This window comes from Quercus robur, chromosome 7 (genome assembly GCF_932294415.1).
Source record: "Quercus robur chromosome 7, dhQueRobu3.1, whole genome shotgun sequence".
Taxonomy (NCBI): Eukaryota; Viridiplantae; Streptophyta; class Magnoliopsida; order Fagales; family Fagaceae; genus Quercus; species Quercus robur.
This window is the reverse complement of record NC_065540.1, coordinates 24,659,848-24,679,751: the sequence shown is the minus strand read 5'-3', so window position 1 is coordinate 24,679,751 and position 19,904 is coordinate 24,659,848. Positions and strand designations below refer to the sequence as shown.

Sequence of the window (19,904 nt, the reverse complement as noted above, 5' to 3'; positions counted from 1 at the left end):
GAAATCATTGAGATGCATAATTTAATTAATTGTTCCCCATTTTATTATTTATTTATTTTTGCTTCCTTAACAAAAAATGGACAATGACATTGAATTGAAATATTTTTTTAAAAGAAGAAAATCAATCTCTAAAATATAGTGTATCCTTCAAGATTTTTTTAATAATTTCTCATCAAATTTATAATATAAATACTCAATAGTTTGACTCATATAAAAAAAAAAAAAAGAAAAAAAAAAAAGAGGAGTGTTGTCTATGCCTAATTAGTTGCCTTGACCAAATCACTGGTAGAAATTCTATATGGCTAAATGATTGCCAAAATGGTGATTAGGAATGTAGGAAGGAGTAGTTGGTGTGGCTTTTCCATGGGTCACCTTTATCCCATGGTTCTAGGGACCCACCCAATAATTTACACATACATATATATATAAATATACATATATATATTTAATATACATATATATATATATATTTATGTATATATCTCACTTTCTCTCTCCCTCTCCAACTTATCATTAAAGCCTGCATGACTTCAATAATTGCAATGATCCCAAAAGCATGACATATCTGACCTGGTCACATCCTCTAGATGTGTATTTTAATTACGACTTGTTTGAAAAGCTAACCCACGCGCGTGGGACCACACACAACCCTCCCTTCCCCGTCCTCCTCCTTTTAGTTTTAATCAAACTATCAAGACAAACATCACCACCACCCAAAACAAATACTATATAAAAATTATAAAATGAAACCAATGCCTAGGACCAAGTACATCTATCATGGTTTCATTGGATACCTATATGTTGGTGGCTCTTCTTCTAGTTTCAACTTTTCAACTTTCAAGAAGAGCAAATTTTAGAACTAGCTTCTTTTTTTTTCTTTTTTTCTCAAACTTTATTATAATGACACATTGTGGATAGTAGATAAAAAAATTATTTATTTATGTGAAATCAGTAAACAATTATTTATATGAGAAATGTTAACCAGTATCCTAATATTTTGACAATTTTTTTCATTTTTCATAAAAATGATATTAAAACTTTTCTAAAATATATTTGGACACTCGTTAACATGACCCTTATTTATAATATGTCATATTAAAATTGTGGTAAAGTTGATGGAAAAAAAAAAATAATCCTAGAAACAAAATTTGAAAACACTTTTAAGGATTCAAAAACTCATGACTAGCAAATTTTGGGTCACAGTTTTTTTTTTTTTTTTTTTTTTGAAATGATAGAAAAAATATATATTTATGTGAAAATGATAAATAACCTATTTTAATATGTTATGATTAGAATTGTGCTCGCAAAAAAAAAATTGTAATCCTATGAACAAAAATTAAAAACACTTTCAAGAGGATTCATGGCTAGCTATGGATGTTAAAAGACACAAAAGGAAGGTTGCCACCTTTAATTATGCCAAGAAAAAATTAAAAAAATAGAACTTTCCTTGGAGTAGGAAAAGATGGTCGTTTTGTCTGCCGAAGTAAAACACATATTATCATGGTCAAATCTCGTGCCATTGTGACTAATCCTTCCCAATGTTTTTTTTTTTCTCTGTTCACACTTCACGCTTACTTTCATTGGTCTTAGCCCAACCAATTCATGACTGCCACGTGTAGTGTGGACAGTATAGGTGGACTGTTTTGGCTTGTAAGTCAGCGGACCAAGCCATCAGTCATTTCGTTTCAAATTACGTCACTGATAATTAAATTTAAACTCGGAAACTGCAAAAAAAACCTTAGCTTAATTTGGTTTTCCATCATTTGGAAACAAACAAAACAAAACCAATATAATTGTGAGTTTGGTAGAAAAACATTAATCACCCCCTCTCATATGATCATTGTCACGATGATGACTATGTACAGTAACAACATAGTCAATGAATCAACAGGGCCAAATGATGCAAGCCGTTGGATGAGTTATCATTTTCCAGTAATTGTGATGATATGTGGCCCTTTGTTTGGTAAGAACACAATTATTTAGTGACAATGGGGAGTAATTATTATCACATTAATTACGAACAATTCTTCTCTCTTTTTATTCTTTATTTATTTAATAAGTTCTAAAAATGCCTGATTTTTTAAACATCTTATGTTGGGTAGGGATCCAAACTTGAACATTTCCTTAGAAATACTAAGAAAGTACAAATAATTCACAATTTTATTTACACATGTTAATGAGACAATATATTATTTGTATGAATAAAAATAATATTAATAGTAAATAAGAGCATGTTTCAATCACAACTTATTACATCGACAAATACATAAGAATTGTGCACAATTCTATTCTTCACACTTCTCTATAAATAAAAAAAATGTTATGTTCAAAACATTCTTATAACAAATCTTAAATAATAAGTTGTTATTAATGAGTTTAAATAAAAATCAGTCTAAATCTTTAAAATTTATTATAAAAATATTATGAAAGTAATATATTCTTTGGCCAAAAACCTCTTGGATCCGTTGGTCACTTAAAGGATGCTATAGGAAGGGTAACATAAATGCCACGGGTATGTTTTATTTTCAATAAAAACATTCTCTTGCCATGTTGGTGATAAACTAGGAACACAAAAAGGGAAAATATCTCGGGCAAATTGTGTTTTTCTATATCCACAAATTTCCAAGGAAGAAAAAGTCAAAAAAAACACATCCAATTTTCAATTCTTTTAATAAACCAATGCTTAAAAGCTTTGGTTGTTTAGACAAACAAAATCTCTCTTTGCCTCCATTGTATGAACCGGTTTGTATAATTAAATAGAATCACGTGCACTTGTCAACCTGAATATGTCGGTCAATCTTTTACTCGCACAAGGCAAAAAGAAATAAATAAAAAGGCACCAGTGTTTAGGGTTTCTGTTCTGTTCGTGTGTTTGCATTTAATTTTTTTTTTATACATATAAAAAAATTGAAAAAAAAAAAAAACAAAAACAAAAAAGTTATCGGATAGGGTCTCTTTTTAAGTCACAGCCCCTTTCATCAACAACTCAAAAAAACCAAACCTTTGTGAAACAATCAATCTTCTCTCTGTACTACTCTTCTCTCTTCTGCTCCTTCCAACATGGAACTAGCTTTGAGTCTTGGTGATGCACCGAAATCATTCACGTTTCTTGACAAAACTCCTAAGTTGTCTAACAAGGATCTTGGGTTCTGCATGGGCTTAGGAACCAGTAGTGGATCAAGATCATCGGATGAGAAAACAAGAGAGACCCGTGAGAGTGAAGAAGACGATGGTGATGAAAGAAGAAGAGTTTCTTCAGATCCACCACTTCAGCTTGATCTTTTACCTTTCACACCTGTTCTTCGCACCCACCAACCTTCACAGCTTCGCTTTCCTTGGCTTACTGATAACTGTACGTAATGCCCCACTTGCCTTGTGCTCTTGTTTTTGTTGTTTTTTTTTAACTCTCTTTTATCTCTTTCTTTCAACTTTATTAGGTTATTTAGGATCTGGGTTTTGGTGGGTTTTCCTTGCTTTGCTCATTAATTTGGCTTAACTTGCTTTCTACAGTGGCATCTGAACCGGGTTCTTCGGATGGACCGGGAAGAGGGTTGGATGTGAACCGGTTTCCGACGGTGGCGACGGCGGCGGAGGAGACAGACGATGGCGCAGCGCTGTCTTCTCCAAATAGTACAGTTTCATCGTTTCAGATGGATTTCTGTGTAAGAAATGGTGGAAGAAGCAAGAGAGATTTGGATGTTGAGACTGAGAGAGCAAGTTCAAGGGCGAGTGATGATGAGGAAAATGGTTCCACTCGGAAGAAACTCAGGCTCTCCAAAGAACAGTCTGCTTTTCTTGAAGAGAGTTTCAAAGAGCACAGTACTCTCAACCCAGTAAGTCCAAAGCTTCAAATTTTAAACACCCATTTCTATTTTGTTATAAGTATTAATTGATTGGACAGTTTTGTTTATTTGTTATTTATTCCTGCAATGAATCAATGTGCAGAAACAAAAGCTGGCTCTGGCAAAACAGTTAAACCTTCGTCCTAGGCAGGTGGAAGTTTGGTTTCAAAATAGAAGAGCAAGGTATTTGCTTCTTTTAATTCTTATTAATATGTTTGGTGGGTTTTGTGTATATATTTTTTTTTAAAGTTTGTACTTACATTTTTTCTTGGCAAAAATTACAGGACGAAGCTAAAGCAGACAGAAGTAGATTGTGAGTATTTAAAGAGGTGCTGTGAAACACTGACAGAGGAAAATAGGAGGTTACAAAAGGAACTGCAAGAACTAAGAGCTTTGAAAACCTCTCAACCTTTCTACATGCAACTCCCTGCAACCACTCTCACTATGTGCCCATCTTGTGAACGCGTGGCCACCACTACCACAACCACTTCAGGTACCAATGGGAACACCAACAACAACAACAACAACACCACCACCAACACCAATAATACTACTAATTCAGCGGCTATGTCACTTGCTAAAGCTAGATTATATCCTTTTTCTTCTCAAGTCCAAGCTCACATGCAACAGGCCCCAGCTCACCAAGCAGCTTCATGAGAAAAAGAGAGATCGATGTCACGAGTCTCTAATTAAATGTACTCATGACTTTTTTCTGTTTGTATATACTTTTGGTTTGGAGCATTTTCCTACTTTCTTTTGCGACCTTTTTTTGTCTCTAGTTTGTGTCTTGTTAATGGAGTTTTGGACGCGAGAAAAGAGAGATTAGAAGGGTGATATATATTTGTTGATTTATGAGAAAATTCAAAAGATTTTTGTTAGAACAAGTTCCTAGCTATATATGTATTTGTAACTTTCACTTTGTCAATTTTCTGTTTATTCTGTATTCTTTTTGGGTGTGAAGCATCAAGGACTAGGATTCTCAACTTGAGGCCAAGAACTAGAAGGGGACCAGGAAGGATTGAAATTTTATGTGAACATAGGATGCCAAGAAAATATTTTTGGGCCCTAGTAGTAGGCTACTGTACAAAATTATGTGCTGTATGATTGCAATGCAAACAAATGAACTACTAGGAGTTTAATTTGTAGGTACTGGCAAATTTACTAGTCCCCCACCCAAGAATAAAATTACTTGCAACTAGTAATGGCAGCCTTGGAACCTACAGGAGGCTGCGAGTGATGGCATTGTAACTCGGCCATGGCAGGTGATAAACAAGTATAAATGTCCTTAACGTGTAGATTTAGTTCCCGAAAGAAAATTAATTTGTGAAAATTGTTCTTTTCTTAAGAACCAACCTATGAGTTTGCTCTACTACGCACAATACAAACAATCAAGTGTGAAGTTTTTTTTTTTTTTTTTTTGGGCATATTCGAAAGGCTTCTTGTAATTGATCATGCAAATACTTTGTATTATGTATTCTGGGGGTCTTTATCTAATTAGGTTGAGGATTCATGAGCTAAATTGAAGTTGTTCAAGATGGAGGTTCGGTCTAGCAAAAAGTTGTATGGAGAAGTAGCACGTGAGAAACAATTGGAAAATCAGTTGAGGTGGTTATTTTGCGGGACATTAGGTCGATCGAAATGGTCAAAACCTAAGAGAAATCAGTTATAAATTCTCCCCTTTACCCAACCTTTTATTTAACATGTTTCTCATGAGATTAATACCCTAATTTCCACCTGAAGGTTGAGACTTGAGAGAAACCCAACAAATACTAATTGACCGTCGTAGTCTTAATTGAATTTGATTGTGTTTCTCAATAATAATAAAAAGCCGAAAAGAAGTTCTACCTGTTTTAGGCTTTATGGGAAACTTTTCAAGTGGGTTTGGAGTGTTTGCAAAGCCCATGGAAGAAATGCTGTGCAAAAGCCCAATACAAGAAGACATGCTGGATATAATAAAGCAAAGCAAGCAGAATAATAAGTTGACCACATCCCTACTGTTGCTATAAAGTTCAGAAAACTCCAACATTAACTGAACACACCAAACTCCACCCTTCATTAATTTATGATATCAAAGGGCTCCTATTTTAGACACTCAACAACTATAGTTTGTGTGTGTTTTTCACTTCATTATGCCATCTTTCTCCCTCCTCACCTAACCCATGCCTCCACTCATTTATAACTCATTAATGTAGAGATTATCGATCATATATGGTCATAACTGGCTTTTTTTTGAAAGGTCATAACTGGCTTGTTGTTTCCTCTCTTTGGCTACATGTTTGATTAGGACTAGGAAGAAATAAGGATGCACTCGAAGCCGCCATTGCTGCCAACGTTAAGGCAAAAAGCGAACTCGGGTCCAAAGAAAAGACAAAGCCAATCAAAATTCAAGAGTCAAGACAACGAGAAGGACCCAACGTTTTTGTGAGACCAATAGAGAGGCACGTAGCATCACTCTGTTGGAACCATGCCACCAAATCAAGGCGTGGAGCATGCAAAAAGAAAGAACCATAATCAGTACAATTATATGCCTTCATAACCAATCCAAGGCTCAATCCTCCTAAGATGCCTTATTCCACTATGAGTTCCATGAGGTCAATCAAAGGGGTTGTAAAGGCCACAAATAACTCTTCTATACCAGATGCTCCATTACATGCAACAAGCCTAGTATGGACAAATGAATGAGGCTAAAACTTAGTAACATAGTAGGACGTCTGATGTCTCCCATGTTGTCAAAATGGGGTGATGATATTATTAATGAAGTTATAGCACATTCTGCTTATTTTGTTAATTAATTTTCTTTATGGAATGGTCATTAGGCACATTTAAATTTCAAATACTTGAAAGTTGAAATATATGTCCAAGCATGGTTTAATTTCTTATGAGCATGATGATAATGCTAAGTGTGAAATTTGTATTCAAGCCAAATGACAAGAAGCCCTTCTCAAGATCCCATAGAGATTCACAAATTTTAGATCTTGTACATATTCTAATATGAGATGAGTTTAAGTTACATCTGGTGTAATTTCACAAGAATTACACATTTTTTGAACCATTGATTACTATTAGATTTAAAGGTTAAAAAACACTCATGGTAATGTCATCATTGCTCTCTAGAAATTAGCCAATTAAGGATTAACTCTTCTTAATAAAGGGAGAGAAAAAAAACGCACACAACATTAACTTTCACTCTTCTTCTCATCATCATCTTCTTCCTGTCTTCCTCTCTCACATCACCTTCTTGTTCTCGTGCAAACAAATCATAAGGGAGCAAGATAGATGTTGGTTGTATATTTAGCTACTTAGGTTTGCCATGAATTTTGATGTAGAGGTTAGCAATTAAATTGTTATTTTGGGGTGTGTTGAGCATTGGAGAAGACTTTGGGGCCATATCATGGAGGACATTAACCATGGTGGTCCTTGGAATGTTGCTGTTAAGTGTTGATTATCCAAAGACAAATAATGTCACAAAAGTACTAGCTTATTTTGCCATAAACCATGATGCTTTGCATAAATTGATGGAAGAGAGCCCACATTTTTTAAAATCTTTCAAAAGACCATGGTGGGAGATGATGACATGGCTGAAACATAATGTTGTTAGAGCACTAATTTTTTTTAATTGACTTTGTCCATGTTTTTAATCCTTAGAAATACTTAGCCTCAACAATCATTCTTTAAAACAATAGTACCTTTGGCCATGTATTTCTAAAATTTTCCAGTACCTCAAGACAGTACTGTATAGAAATCAATGGTGGAGGCTAGAAAATACATATTGCAAAAAGAAAGATGTGAGAGAGGAAGAAGATTGTGATGAGGAGAGAGTGAACGTTAGTGCTATTTTTTTCCTTTACTAAGAACAGTTAATGCTTAATTGGCTAATTTCTAGAGAGCAATAATGCCGTTACCATGAGTGTTTTTTGACTCTTAGATCTAATAATAATCAGTAGTCCAAAAAAAAGTGTAACTCTTGTGATGTTATACCAAGTGTAACTTAAACTTATCTCTTCTAATATATTTGAATTAAATGATTTGTTAACTAGCGGAGCCAATAGGTGCTTTGAAAAGTTCAAACATTGCAAATCAAAAGTAGAAACGATAGATGTGGGAAATACTTCTTACATGATTTCTTTACTTTTTGTGAAGAATATGAAATTGTACATCAAATGCCTACTTGTTAGACTCTTCAACAAATTGGTTTGGCTAGGAAAAATCGGACACTTGTAGAGACATGGTTAGCGTTCACTATCTTAAACGCAAAATTACTATTTTTATTTTATTTTATTTGTGGGTAGAGGCACTCATAGCGTTCCATGCTCGTAGAGTTCAATTTAAGAAAATACAAATGTCATCATATGAATGGTGGAATGGTAGAAAATCAAAACTTGATTTCATTAAAGTCCTTCTAACCCTCTGGGTTAAATTAGGACCAAGAATTAAAAAAAGAAAAAGAAAAAAGAAGAAGATGTTTTCTCGTGGGTAACTCCATTCAACAGTCAAATTCTTGCTAGAACTTTGTCAAATTTGGTTGGCACTGGTCAAACTTAGTCTAAATTGATAATTTCAATACATATAATTTTTCAATTTGAGAAACACATGCTCTGCTGACTTGATTTTTGACAACAGAGGTTGGGGTATACATATCCAAAATTCCTATGGTTAATTATTAACAAGGATATGAAATTCAATGATTTGTTCTTCTTGACAGTCAAAAGAGAGTATTATAGATTATCAAAAAAATAGATTATTAGAAAATCAAGGCCGCAATGTCAGTATGTGCAATTTGGATTATGATCCGATACAATATCTATTCACCTTTCTCTCTCTCACAAATTTTTTTTACATTTTACTTTTTAAACTTTTACTTTTTGCTTTTGTTAACTTTTATCTTAACTTTTTTTAATCAACAGTTGAGATTGAAAGTTGCTTTTTGCAACTATCAATCTTAACCATTGATAGTAATTGCATCAGGTGGGTATTGCACCTGATCTCAATCCGTACAGTTTGAGGTTGAAACTGCAGACAAAGTGAATAATACAAATATCTATTCACCTTTCTCTCTCTCACAAATTTTTTTTACATTTTACTTTTTAAACTTTTACTTTTTGCTTTTGTTAACTTTTATCTTAACTTTTTTTAATCAATAGTTGAGATTGAAAGTTGCTTTTTGCAACTATCAATCTTAACCATTGATAGTAATTGCATTAGGTGCAATACCCTAGGTATTGCACCTGATCTCAATCCGTGCAGTTTGAGGTTGAAACTGCAGACAAAGTGAATAATACAAATATAGTTCACATATTCAAGATGAGATGCGCAATATTTACCTTTTTGACCTAGGTTTGATAACTAAATTAAGGTAAAATTATACTCTCCCTTAACAATATCTCCTCATATCTCTTAAAGCATGATCAATTATTATTTTTTTTTAAATTGAAAAAAAATGTGCGTAAACTATTCAATAATGACTTCAGTACCCTCCAATAACAAACAATTCACATGTGCAATGATAACCCTCCAAATTAATATGCATGTGATGTGTTTATGCATGAAATTTGTTTGTTATTGGAGGGTATTAAAGTCATTAATAACTTAGCATGTGAGTAAACAAATTCTCATTTTTTTTTGTTTTGAATTTTCCATTAGATTTGACCAAAAATACTAACAGAGAAATTGCTCGTTACAAAAAGCCAAGGGAATTGTTACAATTTATCTTAAGAGGAGAAATACAATTTTCCCTAGAATTGATTAAACATAAGTAACCAATCACACCTAAAAACTCAATTAGTCATGAGTCTTCATAAATCATTAAATTCCCACTTCTCACATATTGTACATGATGCTCATGTGGAGAGTGTGTAAGATACGCCCAAGCAAAAAAACATTGTCATTCTCAATGGTCGATTCCTTGAGATGATCTAGCTTTCAACACCCTCTATAATCACTTATCACTCCATCAATTAGAATCGGGTATCTCTCAAGGAAAAGCCATAACCCCATTGCTGTACTGTGATGGAATTGTCTAGTCGACTTCATGGAAGAGGTAGGCTCAAGCAACCAAGAAACGTGTGTGTGATAGAAAAGAGCTGGTAATGTTGATGAGCATTATTGAATTTGCTGGTCAACAGAGGTAAAAGATCAGAAAGTCCAGATCATATAAAACCGAACTTCAAATTTAGATGACCGCTAATGAGGGCTTAATTGAGTATCTAAAAAGTATTTACAGGGATATAGGCCCACTATATCTTTCCCAGTTTAAACGGTTGTAACTCAACCAAATAAAGAAAGGAGTTCAGTAATATTAAAATATCACACAATAATTTTCACAATAAAGTGTTGTCAATTTTCACTAACAGTGCTTTATTATATTTTTAAATTTTTTTTTTTAAAAAGATAGAGTTTAGTTACAAAATTAGTTGTAGCTTAAAACTACAACCTTACTTAATATCTTTTTATTGAAGGCAAATTTTGACAAATTCACAATTGGATTACATTTTCTTCTCATATCCTTCATGCTTGCAAAATTTCTATAAAATTAAAAATCAATAACTATGTCATCAATAAATTATTTAATTGCAAGTTTTTATAGTTTAAAATTATATATAAAATATAAGATTATAGATCATATAGTTAATAATATCTAATTGACACAAAAGTTTATGTATATTAAGAACATAAAGAAGGGTAAGGCTTAAGTCCAGTGTCCAGTAATACTGAGCTCATTGAGATGATGACATATATTTACTTTTGAACAGTTAGATTTTCAAAATAGAAATATATAGATTTTACACAAACTACTTGAAAAGTTTTTTTTGGAAAATCTTATTGAAAAGTTGTTAATATGTGGTATATTACAGTTACTAAGCTCCTTAAATTCGTACACTCATTTGGTAACCAAGCTGATAAAATGTTTTACCAAAAATATATTACATTTGAAAATATTTTACTTCAAAACAAATTGAACATATATAGAAAACATTATTCAAATGTTTTATATTTTAGTGCTATGTGGTGTAAACATGCTAGCAACTGTTGCCAATTTATTTAATTTTTTAGACTTGTTATACCCGTTTAGTAATCATGTTAATAAAGTGGATTTTTTTTTTCCTTTTTTTGAGAAAGCTAATAAAATGGATTTAGGGATGAGAAACGAATAAAGAATACATTATAAACGTGTTTTATACTTTGAGCTATTTATCATAAAAAGAAATAGCAAGTGTTGAGAATTTTCATACTTGAATATAAATAATTCGATTAAGGATAAAATTTAAGTTCAATTTATTAGATTACCTAGTTAAATTAAAACATACAAAAAAAAAAATTTATCTTTCCGAAAGATAATTAAATTTAATGAATCCATGTATTGAATTTAATTAAGAAAACTGAGGTTTGCTCTCTAATTTTTGTATCAACTTTTTAATATACCCAATAACTAATATATTGTTTAGTTTAAATTGACTTTCCCAAAACATAACTTCAAGACAAAAAGCATTATGACAAATGGTTAAAGACAATTGGAATTTTAAATTTTTAAAAATTATATTTAAAAAAAAAAAAAAAAAAAAAAAAAAAAAAAAAACCCCTGCACCCATACTTATTGATTTTCCCCAAAACACATAGTAAATCTTTGAAACTCCTATACATAAACACAGTTTACTAATTTTGTTTAGAAAAATCACTACACTATTTTAGAGATTGAAAAAGAACATATATATATATATATATATCTTTTTACGATATTTTCAAAATAAGCTACCAAAGATAAAGATGAATACTACTCACAATATCAGATTAAGATGAATACCACTATATTTCAATGTTTATTTAAATGCATATTAGTTACAAAATTCAATCCTCATTTCACTATGCCTAAAAAACTCTAATGCATCCTAATCCTACAAATAACCGAGTACATGAAAAGCTTCTTTTTGAATTAGCATCTCCTATTAGTTCTCAACAATGGGCTAACTGTAGTTCATAAAAAATTAAAAAAAAAAAAAAAAAAAAAACAATTGGATACCTGTCAACATTCTTTAAATGCGGCAGCTTATGCCATTTGTTATTTTCTTATTTTGTTGATGCAATGATTTGTATTTTGCTCCCGCTAAGTATTCATGATCCATAATAGTAGCTATCATGATACCAATCTCTAACGCTACAACATGAGAAACACTATCGAGTAAGATTCAAATAACAATTTTCAGAATTATAATTGTACATAGAATGGCCAAACATCCCATGTGACAAAGTAGGGAAAAGTTAAAAAAGTGTAAACCAAAATGGTTTTCTATAATCTTATTATATGCCAGTACGCATCAAAAGAAACAAATTGTCGTAATCATCAAGCTAGAATTCCCCGTGTCTAAATAAATAATATTTACTACATCTTCTAAGGAAAGGAATGACATCAAAGAGAGCTACAACAAACATAGTTTGAGACACTATAACAAGGATCCCATGTACAAGGTATGAAAGTGTAAACCCAAATGGTTCTCTATGCGTACTATAAGCAGAACTCATCAAAAGAAACAAATTTTCGTAATCTTCAAGCAGCTAAAATTCCGAGTCTCTAAGCAAAGAGTAATATTTACTGCATTTTCTTAGTAGAGGAAATGACATGAAAGAGAGCAAAACAAATATAGTTCTTTACAATTTTAAGGATTCCATGCACAAGGTATGAAAGTTTGAGCATCACAATTTCAAGTGCCAAATCATAAAATACACTAAGGAAAAAAAAAAAAAAAAAAAAAAAAAATCGGAAGGGATGAGAAATAATGATTACAACTGACAATTTCTTTAAATTAAACAAAACAAATTATAGATTTACAATCCTCATAGCTTTTGAGGCTAGCTAAAAGAGGAAGTGGATCTAGAGGGAAAATTTTCCAACTACAAATTGGGAATCCCTGTCTTTGTTCTATCCTCTCCCCTTCCTTTCTTACATTCATATAAACAAAAGACATTATTACACCAGACTTACCTCTTCAAGAATTTTTTTTTTTTTTTTTTTTTCCTTTTCTCTTATAATTTATAGGAAAAAAAATACTCCTCCTCCCCATGTATCTTGTTTGTTACTATAGTTCCCAAAAAGGAGACAAAAAACTATACTGAATATAGGTGTGATTGCAACTCAACAATTAATTAAATTGTGGATGCAGCCTCGAGTTCGTGTAGTTTTACCTAAGGTCTCTTCTGATGTTGCTGCATTTTATGCTGTTTTATTAAGAGCTCGGCATAGAAAACCTCATTCCATGCATCAGGAACACCAGGTAGGCACCAATGGCTGCAGTCTTGGAACCTCAATGGTGATCTCCTTTCCTCCTTAGACAGGTACCGCTTCCGGTAAATTGATGGATGACCATCCTTCCTGAAATCTGTCATTCTTGTAATATTCAAGTAGGTGACATGAGTTTTCATCCCTTTGAGTACTTTCTCCAGTACGGTCATCTTGGGTGGATATGGCCTCAGATATGTCTCATTCTTGATGGGCTGAGTCTCATGATCACATTGCCCACCAGAATTCCACTGTCCACCACTGAAGAGAGACAAAAGCCAATAAATTTTTATTGCTACAAAGATTCAATGATGCTAAATTCTACAATTCAAAAAATAATAATTTGATGCAGAATTATAAACACATTACGGAGGAAATCAACAAATTGCTCAGTCAGTCAAACATGCATATTTCATAATTAATATATTGTTAGTATTAATAAAGCTTTAAATTCTGATAAACTAACAAGAGTTTCAGCAAAGAAAAAAGTTCTGCAGCTTTGCCAAAAGGCATCCAGGGAACAAATAAATATTCATCACCCAAATTTATTCATCCAGGGAAAAAAAGCATCAACATAGGTATTTTCAAATTACCTGAAATGGGTGTCGGAATAACCCCTGAAGAAAACTTGAGACTTCGATGGATTTATATTGGCATCAACCCATCTGGCCCATGTAGTTAAAGCTTTTCGAAATGCCTCAAGAACATTCAATTCACCATAGACATGGCTTCCTTCTTGATAATAGTCTTTCCTGCAATTTTCATCGGAAATATATTAGTTAACTCCAAAGGGGGTTCCAAACTAGAAACTATCTTATACTCTCAAGAACAAAATGCATTCACTTCAATATGAAAATGATGTTGAACTTACCCTTTAGAAGTTTTTTCATGAGTCCACCAGTGTCCAGTGTTAAAGATGATAAAATCTGCTCCTTTATATTGATCAGAAGATCTCCCTACTAAATCAAGACGAAGAGTTTCCTTCTTTGATCCATTTTTGTCTGGCAATTCCCATTCTCGAACTAAGAAAGGAGATACAAAGAACTCTACAGTGCAGTCATAATCCTATCCATCCAACCATTTCAAACCAAAAGAGAAAAACAATAAATAAGGGAATGATGCACATCATAACAAGGAAATAACCAAATTAATGCAGTACACAAATAAGTAGAGCAGTTCATTAACCTACTTTGAATATGAAAGAGTATGATGCTTCCCCTCGAAAATAATGTCTACCATTGGCTTCATAAACCTTGCTCTTATCTTTCGCTGAGTTCCTCAAGATGCAAACTAGAGACTCCCACATATTCCTATTCAGAGAATCACCAACAAAAACTAGCCGCTTGCCTCTCAACAAATCCAATAAGCGACTTCCGTCCAACCTATAAACAAAAGTTCATCTAAGTCAACCTCATTAATGAAAACAACCCAACAAACTAAATTCATGGATCAATTCCAATAGAGGTATATATTGTATAAAACAAGGCCAAAAAACGTAGAAGACTAATAAGAAAAATGATTAAATAAATAAACTGGAGGCCAAAACTCATTACCTACTCTGATCTAAGCAACACAGGACTCAGATACTAAATTAAATTATCACCTTACTTGAAACATCCTTAATTCAAGCTTGATAGAACATAAAACAAAGTCGTTTTGAATATCAATGATACTAAAACAGTCAGCCATTAAAAAATGAAACTTTTATACTCTTACTGGATACCAATCTCGGAATAACAGAATCCAGAATCTGAATTGAAAATCATTTTGACTTCACAATTAAAAATAAACACCCAACAAAAAATCAAAATCATCATAGGAATCTACAATTACACCACATACCTAGGAAGATTGCACCCCTTAGGCTTCCATTTCATCTTCTGGTAATCTTTATCAGGTCTACCATTAAGAATACAATTGAACTGCTCATCAATCAGCGAACAAGACCCAGGTTTGTAAAGCGGATACGAATCATCTCTCACCCATTCCCCATCAAAAAAATCACAGTTAATCAAAGACTCCACCAAACTATCCCCTCCCTTCTTCACCGAAACACCTGATTTACTCTCATTGCCCTGTTTCTTCAACAGGGAAGCGCCTTTCCCTGCCTCATCAGAATTACTCTTACTTGGAGAACCCAATGAACTCAAACTCTGATTTTTAGCCACAGGAGCTTTTGCCGGGGCTGATATTGAAGTCTGATTGGTGTTCAAAACTTTACCTTTATCAGAATTCTCTACACTTTGAGTTTGGTTATTCACAGAAGTTGGTTCTTTATTCACACTAGGAACAGAATTCACAGGCACGGTTGTAGTGTGATTCGCTTCTGCCACCGGAGATTCTGGGGCAACAAGTATAGTCTGATTTGGATTTGGGACTTTACCCTTATCAGAAACCAGTGTAGTTTGAGTATGGTTCTGGAGCTCTTTGCTGGGACTAGGAGATTGGAATGTGGTACTAGTCTGATTTGAGTTTGGGACTTTACCCTTATCAGAAACCGGCGTAGTTTGAGGATGGTTTTGAAGCTCTTTGTTGGGACTAGGAGGTTGGAATGTGGTATTAGTAGATCTATAAGTATTAGTGGTTTGTGGGGAAGTGTTGTTGGGGAAGAAGTAGGAGAAAATAGAAGAGGATTGAGATCTATCAGAATCACCGTCGGTGGTGGTGCTACTACTACTGAAGATGTTGGTGAACCAAGGAGAGGCAGAGTTAGAAGAGGGGCTGAAAGCTAAGAAAATAGTGAAAGCAACAAAAGCAAGCATGAACCCATATACAAAAACAACGGTTCTTCTTGTTTTGAGGATGAAGAAGAGGCTTTTGAGGTCTGAGATCAAGGTTCCTCCATTGATATTGGGGATGTTCTTTACAGCATTATTATCCATGGAAGAAGAAGAGAATTGAGAGAAAGACAGACAGAGAGAGAGTGGGGGCAGTTGAAGGATCAAAAAAAAGTGGAAAGAGAAAATGGTACTAGTAATAGTTCTAGAGAGAGAGAGTTTGTGGTCTCTATGAGAACTCTAGAAAAAGTGAACGCCACTGTTTAGCGTATACTTCGTTTGTATGTTTTTTTAAGAGAGAGAGAGAGAGAGAGAGAGTGGAGGGTTAACAGTTTACTATGAATGGAAGAGGAACCGACGAAGACCTTTGTCACTTTGGAAAAGAGTGTCTTGAAATATGACCATTGTTTTGTGGTTTATTTGCGTCGGTTGCCACTGTTGTCATGTTATTCGGGGAATTTTTGGAGATCACTGTAGTAGTCACTACTCACCACGTGTACTGTTTTCCCCACCGCTTGGTTTCATAAAACACCCATCATCCGCAAAAAATTGCACCATTTGTTCTTTATTGATACACACGAAAAACAAACATTTAACTATTTAAGGAAAGAAACTTGTTTTAATTTTAAATTCAATAATTTTATATTATTTTAATCATCCTTTATAAGGCTTTTAAAATATATTGATATTGCTATCAAAATAAAAAAATAAAAATATATATTAATATTCTATGCATAAAAAAAGAGTCTAAATTTGATAAATATGGAGTGTATAAGTCATGTTTTAAATCATTCAATACATCCTATCACATCTAATAACATTTCAATAATCTTCTAATTTGGTTAAATTTGAATATGGGAATTAAAATTGATTGATTGTAATTGTGTTTATTTTTAAATATGTAATAAGATAATATGACATATTAAAATTAGATGGGAATATAAGTTTTTTTATCATATTCTTATAAAATTTAATCTTTAAAAAAAATTAAAGAATGAATTCTCTCTCTCTCTCTCTTTTCAAACCTTTGGACTTTTTTTTTTTAAGAAAAAATCAAACCTTGGGACTTCAACTCAAATAATAAATGGTAAAAATATAAATATCATCCGAAGTTTGGGCTAACTAGCCGAAACCCATTTTATGGAGTGGAAACTTCAAAGTTTCAATATTTATTTTCATTGGCAAAAAATATTGTAATTTGATGATACCATATTTATTTAAAATTATTTATGTCTGATCATCAATTAACGGAGAAAAAACTGCAACTAGCAAAAGGTCAGAGGGTAGGTGAACCCCAGCTCCTATAACGGAAATGAAATAGCTAGAACGGCAGCTATGTTCAACCATTATTTTGTTTTTTAGAAGATTGGCTTTTATATATTTTTTCCTTTGGTTCAGACTCCAGAGATATATTCTAGAATTAGATAAAGGACTATAAAACGAAAGATTCCACCCAAAACTCCCCGATAAATGTAACGACCTTTTATCTATTTTTTGAGTAAATGACTCGCTATATCAAAATTCATAAACATCATTATTTTTTTTTAAAAGAAGAATTCATAAACAACCTTGAGTAATAAACTAATTAACTTTTGATTTTTTTTTTTTATTGAGAAAAATTAACTTTTGACGTTGCACTATATATGCAAATAGATCCAAAGTTGTGGCAAAAATTGTAATATTAATTAGTCCAGTTAATAGGTAATTTAGGGTATTTAATAATGAATTATTTTAAGAAAATTTTAATATCACTTCTATAGGAAATATAAATACTGTCAAAAAATCAAGAATAATACTATAACTACAAACTATTTTACCACATTTTTACAAATTGTTATTATGACTAACCTTCTATTGATTCTCATCTAGTCCCATCAATAACATTATTATTTTTATTTACCAACAATCACTTACCATATTAGCCGTTTATAAAAAGTTTTTGTAACAAAAATATTTTCCACAAATCAATAACTTATATATATATATATATATAGAATGTCCTTTTAAGAAATGTCTTTAGAGTATTTGTTAATAAACTATTGAAAAATGTTAACTAATACCCCAATTTTAGAAGCTATTTTTAGAAATATTTTGTTGAAAGAATGATAAAACAAAAATATTGTTAACAATCCAATAAAAGTTGGGTCAAAACTTCTATTATAGTTTATTAACAAGAGATTAAATTCTACAAAGACGTGGTGTAAAACCTATGTTTTACGCTTTCAATCCCAACATATCACATCATCTTATTACATATTTAAAAATAAACACAATCACACTCAATCAATTTTAATACCCATAAATAAATCCAACCAAATTGAGAATCTATTAATATGTTATTAAGTGTGGTAGGATGTATTGAATTTTAAGTAAAATACTGATGTGACAATCAATTATTAGATGGTGTAAAACATGAGTTTTACACCCTATCCTTATATAATTTAATCTTTATTAACAATTACTCAAAGGGCAACCATTAACATGACATTAAACTATTTTAGAAAAATTTTAATACAACTTTGATAGAAAATATAAAAAATTGTCAAAAAAATAAAGTTTTTTTTTCTTTTTTAATAAAATACTTCTAAAAATAATTCCTAAAAAATTAATTAATTTTTTCTCGTAAAAAATTCCAAAAAAAATATTGTAAACCAATGCAATTCACCAAGTTAGTTTAATAAGCATGGTTGAAAGTTGGAAAGCCGAACACAGTTCAAGCGGATGTGGTGTTTGCACTTTTCACCGACTTCCTTTAATGGAGTAGCTAGTAAGTAGGAGGAAAACGAAGTAAATGATTTTCCGCGTGGGACCGTACATAACTGTTTCCAGCTTTCAATTTAGTCGTACTCATCCGTATGTGTCAACTCGTACGCTATGCGATCCAATGAGAGAGAGATCTAACGGTTCTAGTCTAAGTATGCGATCCAATGAGATCTAAAGGAGGTTCGAGTGTTCACCCATGATCTGACCGTTACCTAAAATAGCTTTCTCTCTCTCTATCTCTTTATTCCACATGGCCTGTGAGGCTGTAACGTGGAATGTTTTTATTGGAGGCCACACGATAAAAGTCGACAGGGACAGAGCGGACATGGAAATGGCTAATGGTATTGGTATTGCCATTCAATGGAATCACCTTTTTACTTTCTTCTGCTTTCTTTGATGCTTTGTTGCCAAATGACATATACACCTAAAAAGATACTGCTTGCTACATATATAAAGAAAAAAAAAAAAAAGGTACTCGATTACAAAAATTTTCACAATTTCTTAACATGATTGCAACGTGATAAAGTATAATTGGTAAAGAAAAATGATGAATCTATATATAGGTGATGGTTAATCATTCACAGTCTACCTCATTAAAATTATAATAAAAAAATTGAAAAATAATTTGTAATTCTAGAACTATAGAAATATCACGATTACAACTAAAACCACGACTTGTCAATATAACTAGTTGTGAGTGATAGAATAAGAATGATGGGTTCATAATTTCACCATTTACAACTTGTCACATGCACAAATTATGGTCCTCTAACATTATTATAAGATATAGTTATAGGCCACAAACCAAGGATGGAACCAATTTCTCCGAACGCAATTCTAATGCCATAACTTGAGATCCGGTGTGTTTAGTTAGGAGACAAGTTGCCTCTAGTTTTCTATTGCAAACAGACTTAGTTTTTTTGTTTTTTTATTTATTTTTTTATTTTTTGGCTGAATACAAACAGACTTAGTTTAAACTTTAGACTTTAACGCCATTTTATTTTATTTTATTTTATTTTTTTTTTGTGAGAAGGAAAGTAAACATACAACAACATACACAGGGAATGGGGACAAAGGTATTAACGCCAGTTATTAAAAAAACTAATTTAAACTTTCTAATTATATTACAAATGATTGAATAAGTTAAGGAAATAAAAATGACATGATTGATGTAATCTTGCAAATGACATCAAATACATTTTTAAAGAAAGATTGACATTCACAAAGAAAATCAATTAGTGATTAGCGGGAAGA

The 19,904-nt window shown here is 32.2% G+C and overlaps 2 protein-coding genes across 2 annotated transcripts; one reads left to right on the top strand and one right to left on the bottom strand.

Moving 5' to 3' along the window:
• The first annotated feature begins 2,963 nt into the window (after nucleotides 1-2,963).
• Nucleotides 2,964-4,767, top strand: LOC126692884 (homeobox-leucine zipper protein HOX11-like). Its single transcript, XM_050388687.1, has 4 exons — nucleotides 2,964-3,352; nucleotides 3,511-3,833; nucleotides 3,946-4,025; nucleotides 4,127-4,767. The coding sequence occupies exons 1-4, from the start codon at nucleotides 3,061-3,063 to the stop codon at nucleotides 4,497-4,499; spliced, it is 1,068 nt and encodes a 355-aa protein (XP_050244644.1). The 5' UTR covers nucleotides 2,964-3,060; the 3' UTR covers nucleotides 4,500-4,767.
• Nucleotides 4,768-12,608: 7,841 nt separating this feature from the next.
• LOC126692883 (protein trichome birefringence) lies at nucleotides 12,609-16,195 on the bottom strand. The gene is made up of 5 exons (XM_050388686.1): nucleotides 14,953-16,195; nucleotides 14,300-14,492; nucleotides 13,982-14,175; nucleotides 13,704-13,862; nucleotides 12,609-13,371 (listed from the first exon to the last, which is right to left on the bottom strand). The coding sequence occupies exons 1-5, from the start codon at nucleotides 15,990-15,992 to the stop codon at nucleotides 13,017-13,019; spliced, it is 1,941 nt and encodes a 646-aa protein (XP_050244643.1). The 5' UTR covers nucleotides 15,993-16,195; the 3' UTR covers nucleotides 12,609-13,016.
• Between the last annotated feature and the right edge of the window lie 3,709 nt (nucleotides 16,196-19,904).

Bases quoted from the DNA above. Each gene is read 5' to 3' on its own strand.
- LOC126692884 (XM_050388687.1), top strand. From the start codon at position 3,061: ATGGAACTAGCTTTGAGTCTTGGTGATGCACCGAAATCATTCACGTTT. The intron at 3,834-3,945 runs GTAAGTCCAAAG...ATCAATGTGCAG, and splicing joins AGCACAGTACTCTCAACCCA to AAACAAAAGCTGGCTCTGGC. The intron at 4,026-4,126 runs GTATTTGCTTCT...CAAAAATTACAG, and splicing joins TTTCAAAATAGAAGAGCAAG to GACGAAGCTAAAGCAGACAG.
- LOC126692883 (XM_050388686.1), bottom strand. From the start codon at position 15,992: ATGGATAATAATGCTGTAAAGAACATCCCCAATATCAATGGAGGAACC. The intron at 14,493-14,952 runs GTATGTGGTGTA...TTTTGTTTATAG, and splicing joins AAGGGGTGCAATCTTCCTAG to GTTGGACGGAAGTCGCTTAT. The intron at 13,372-13,703 runs GTAATTTGAAAA...GTCTCTCTTCAG, and splicing joins TATTCCGACACCCATTTCAG to TGGTGGACAGTGGAATTCTG.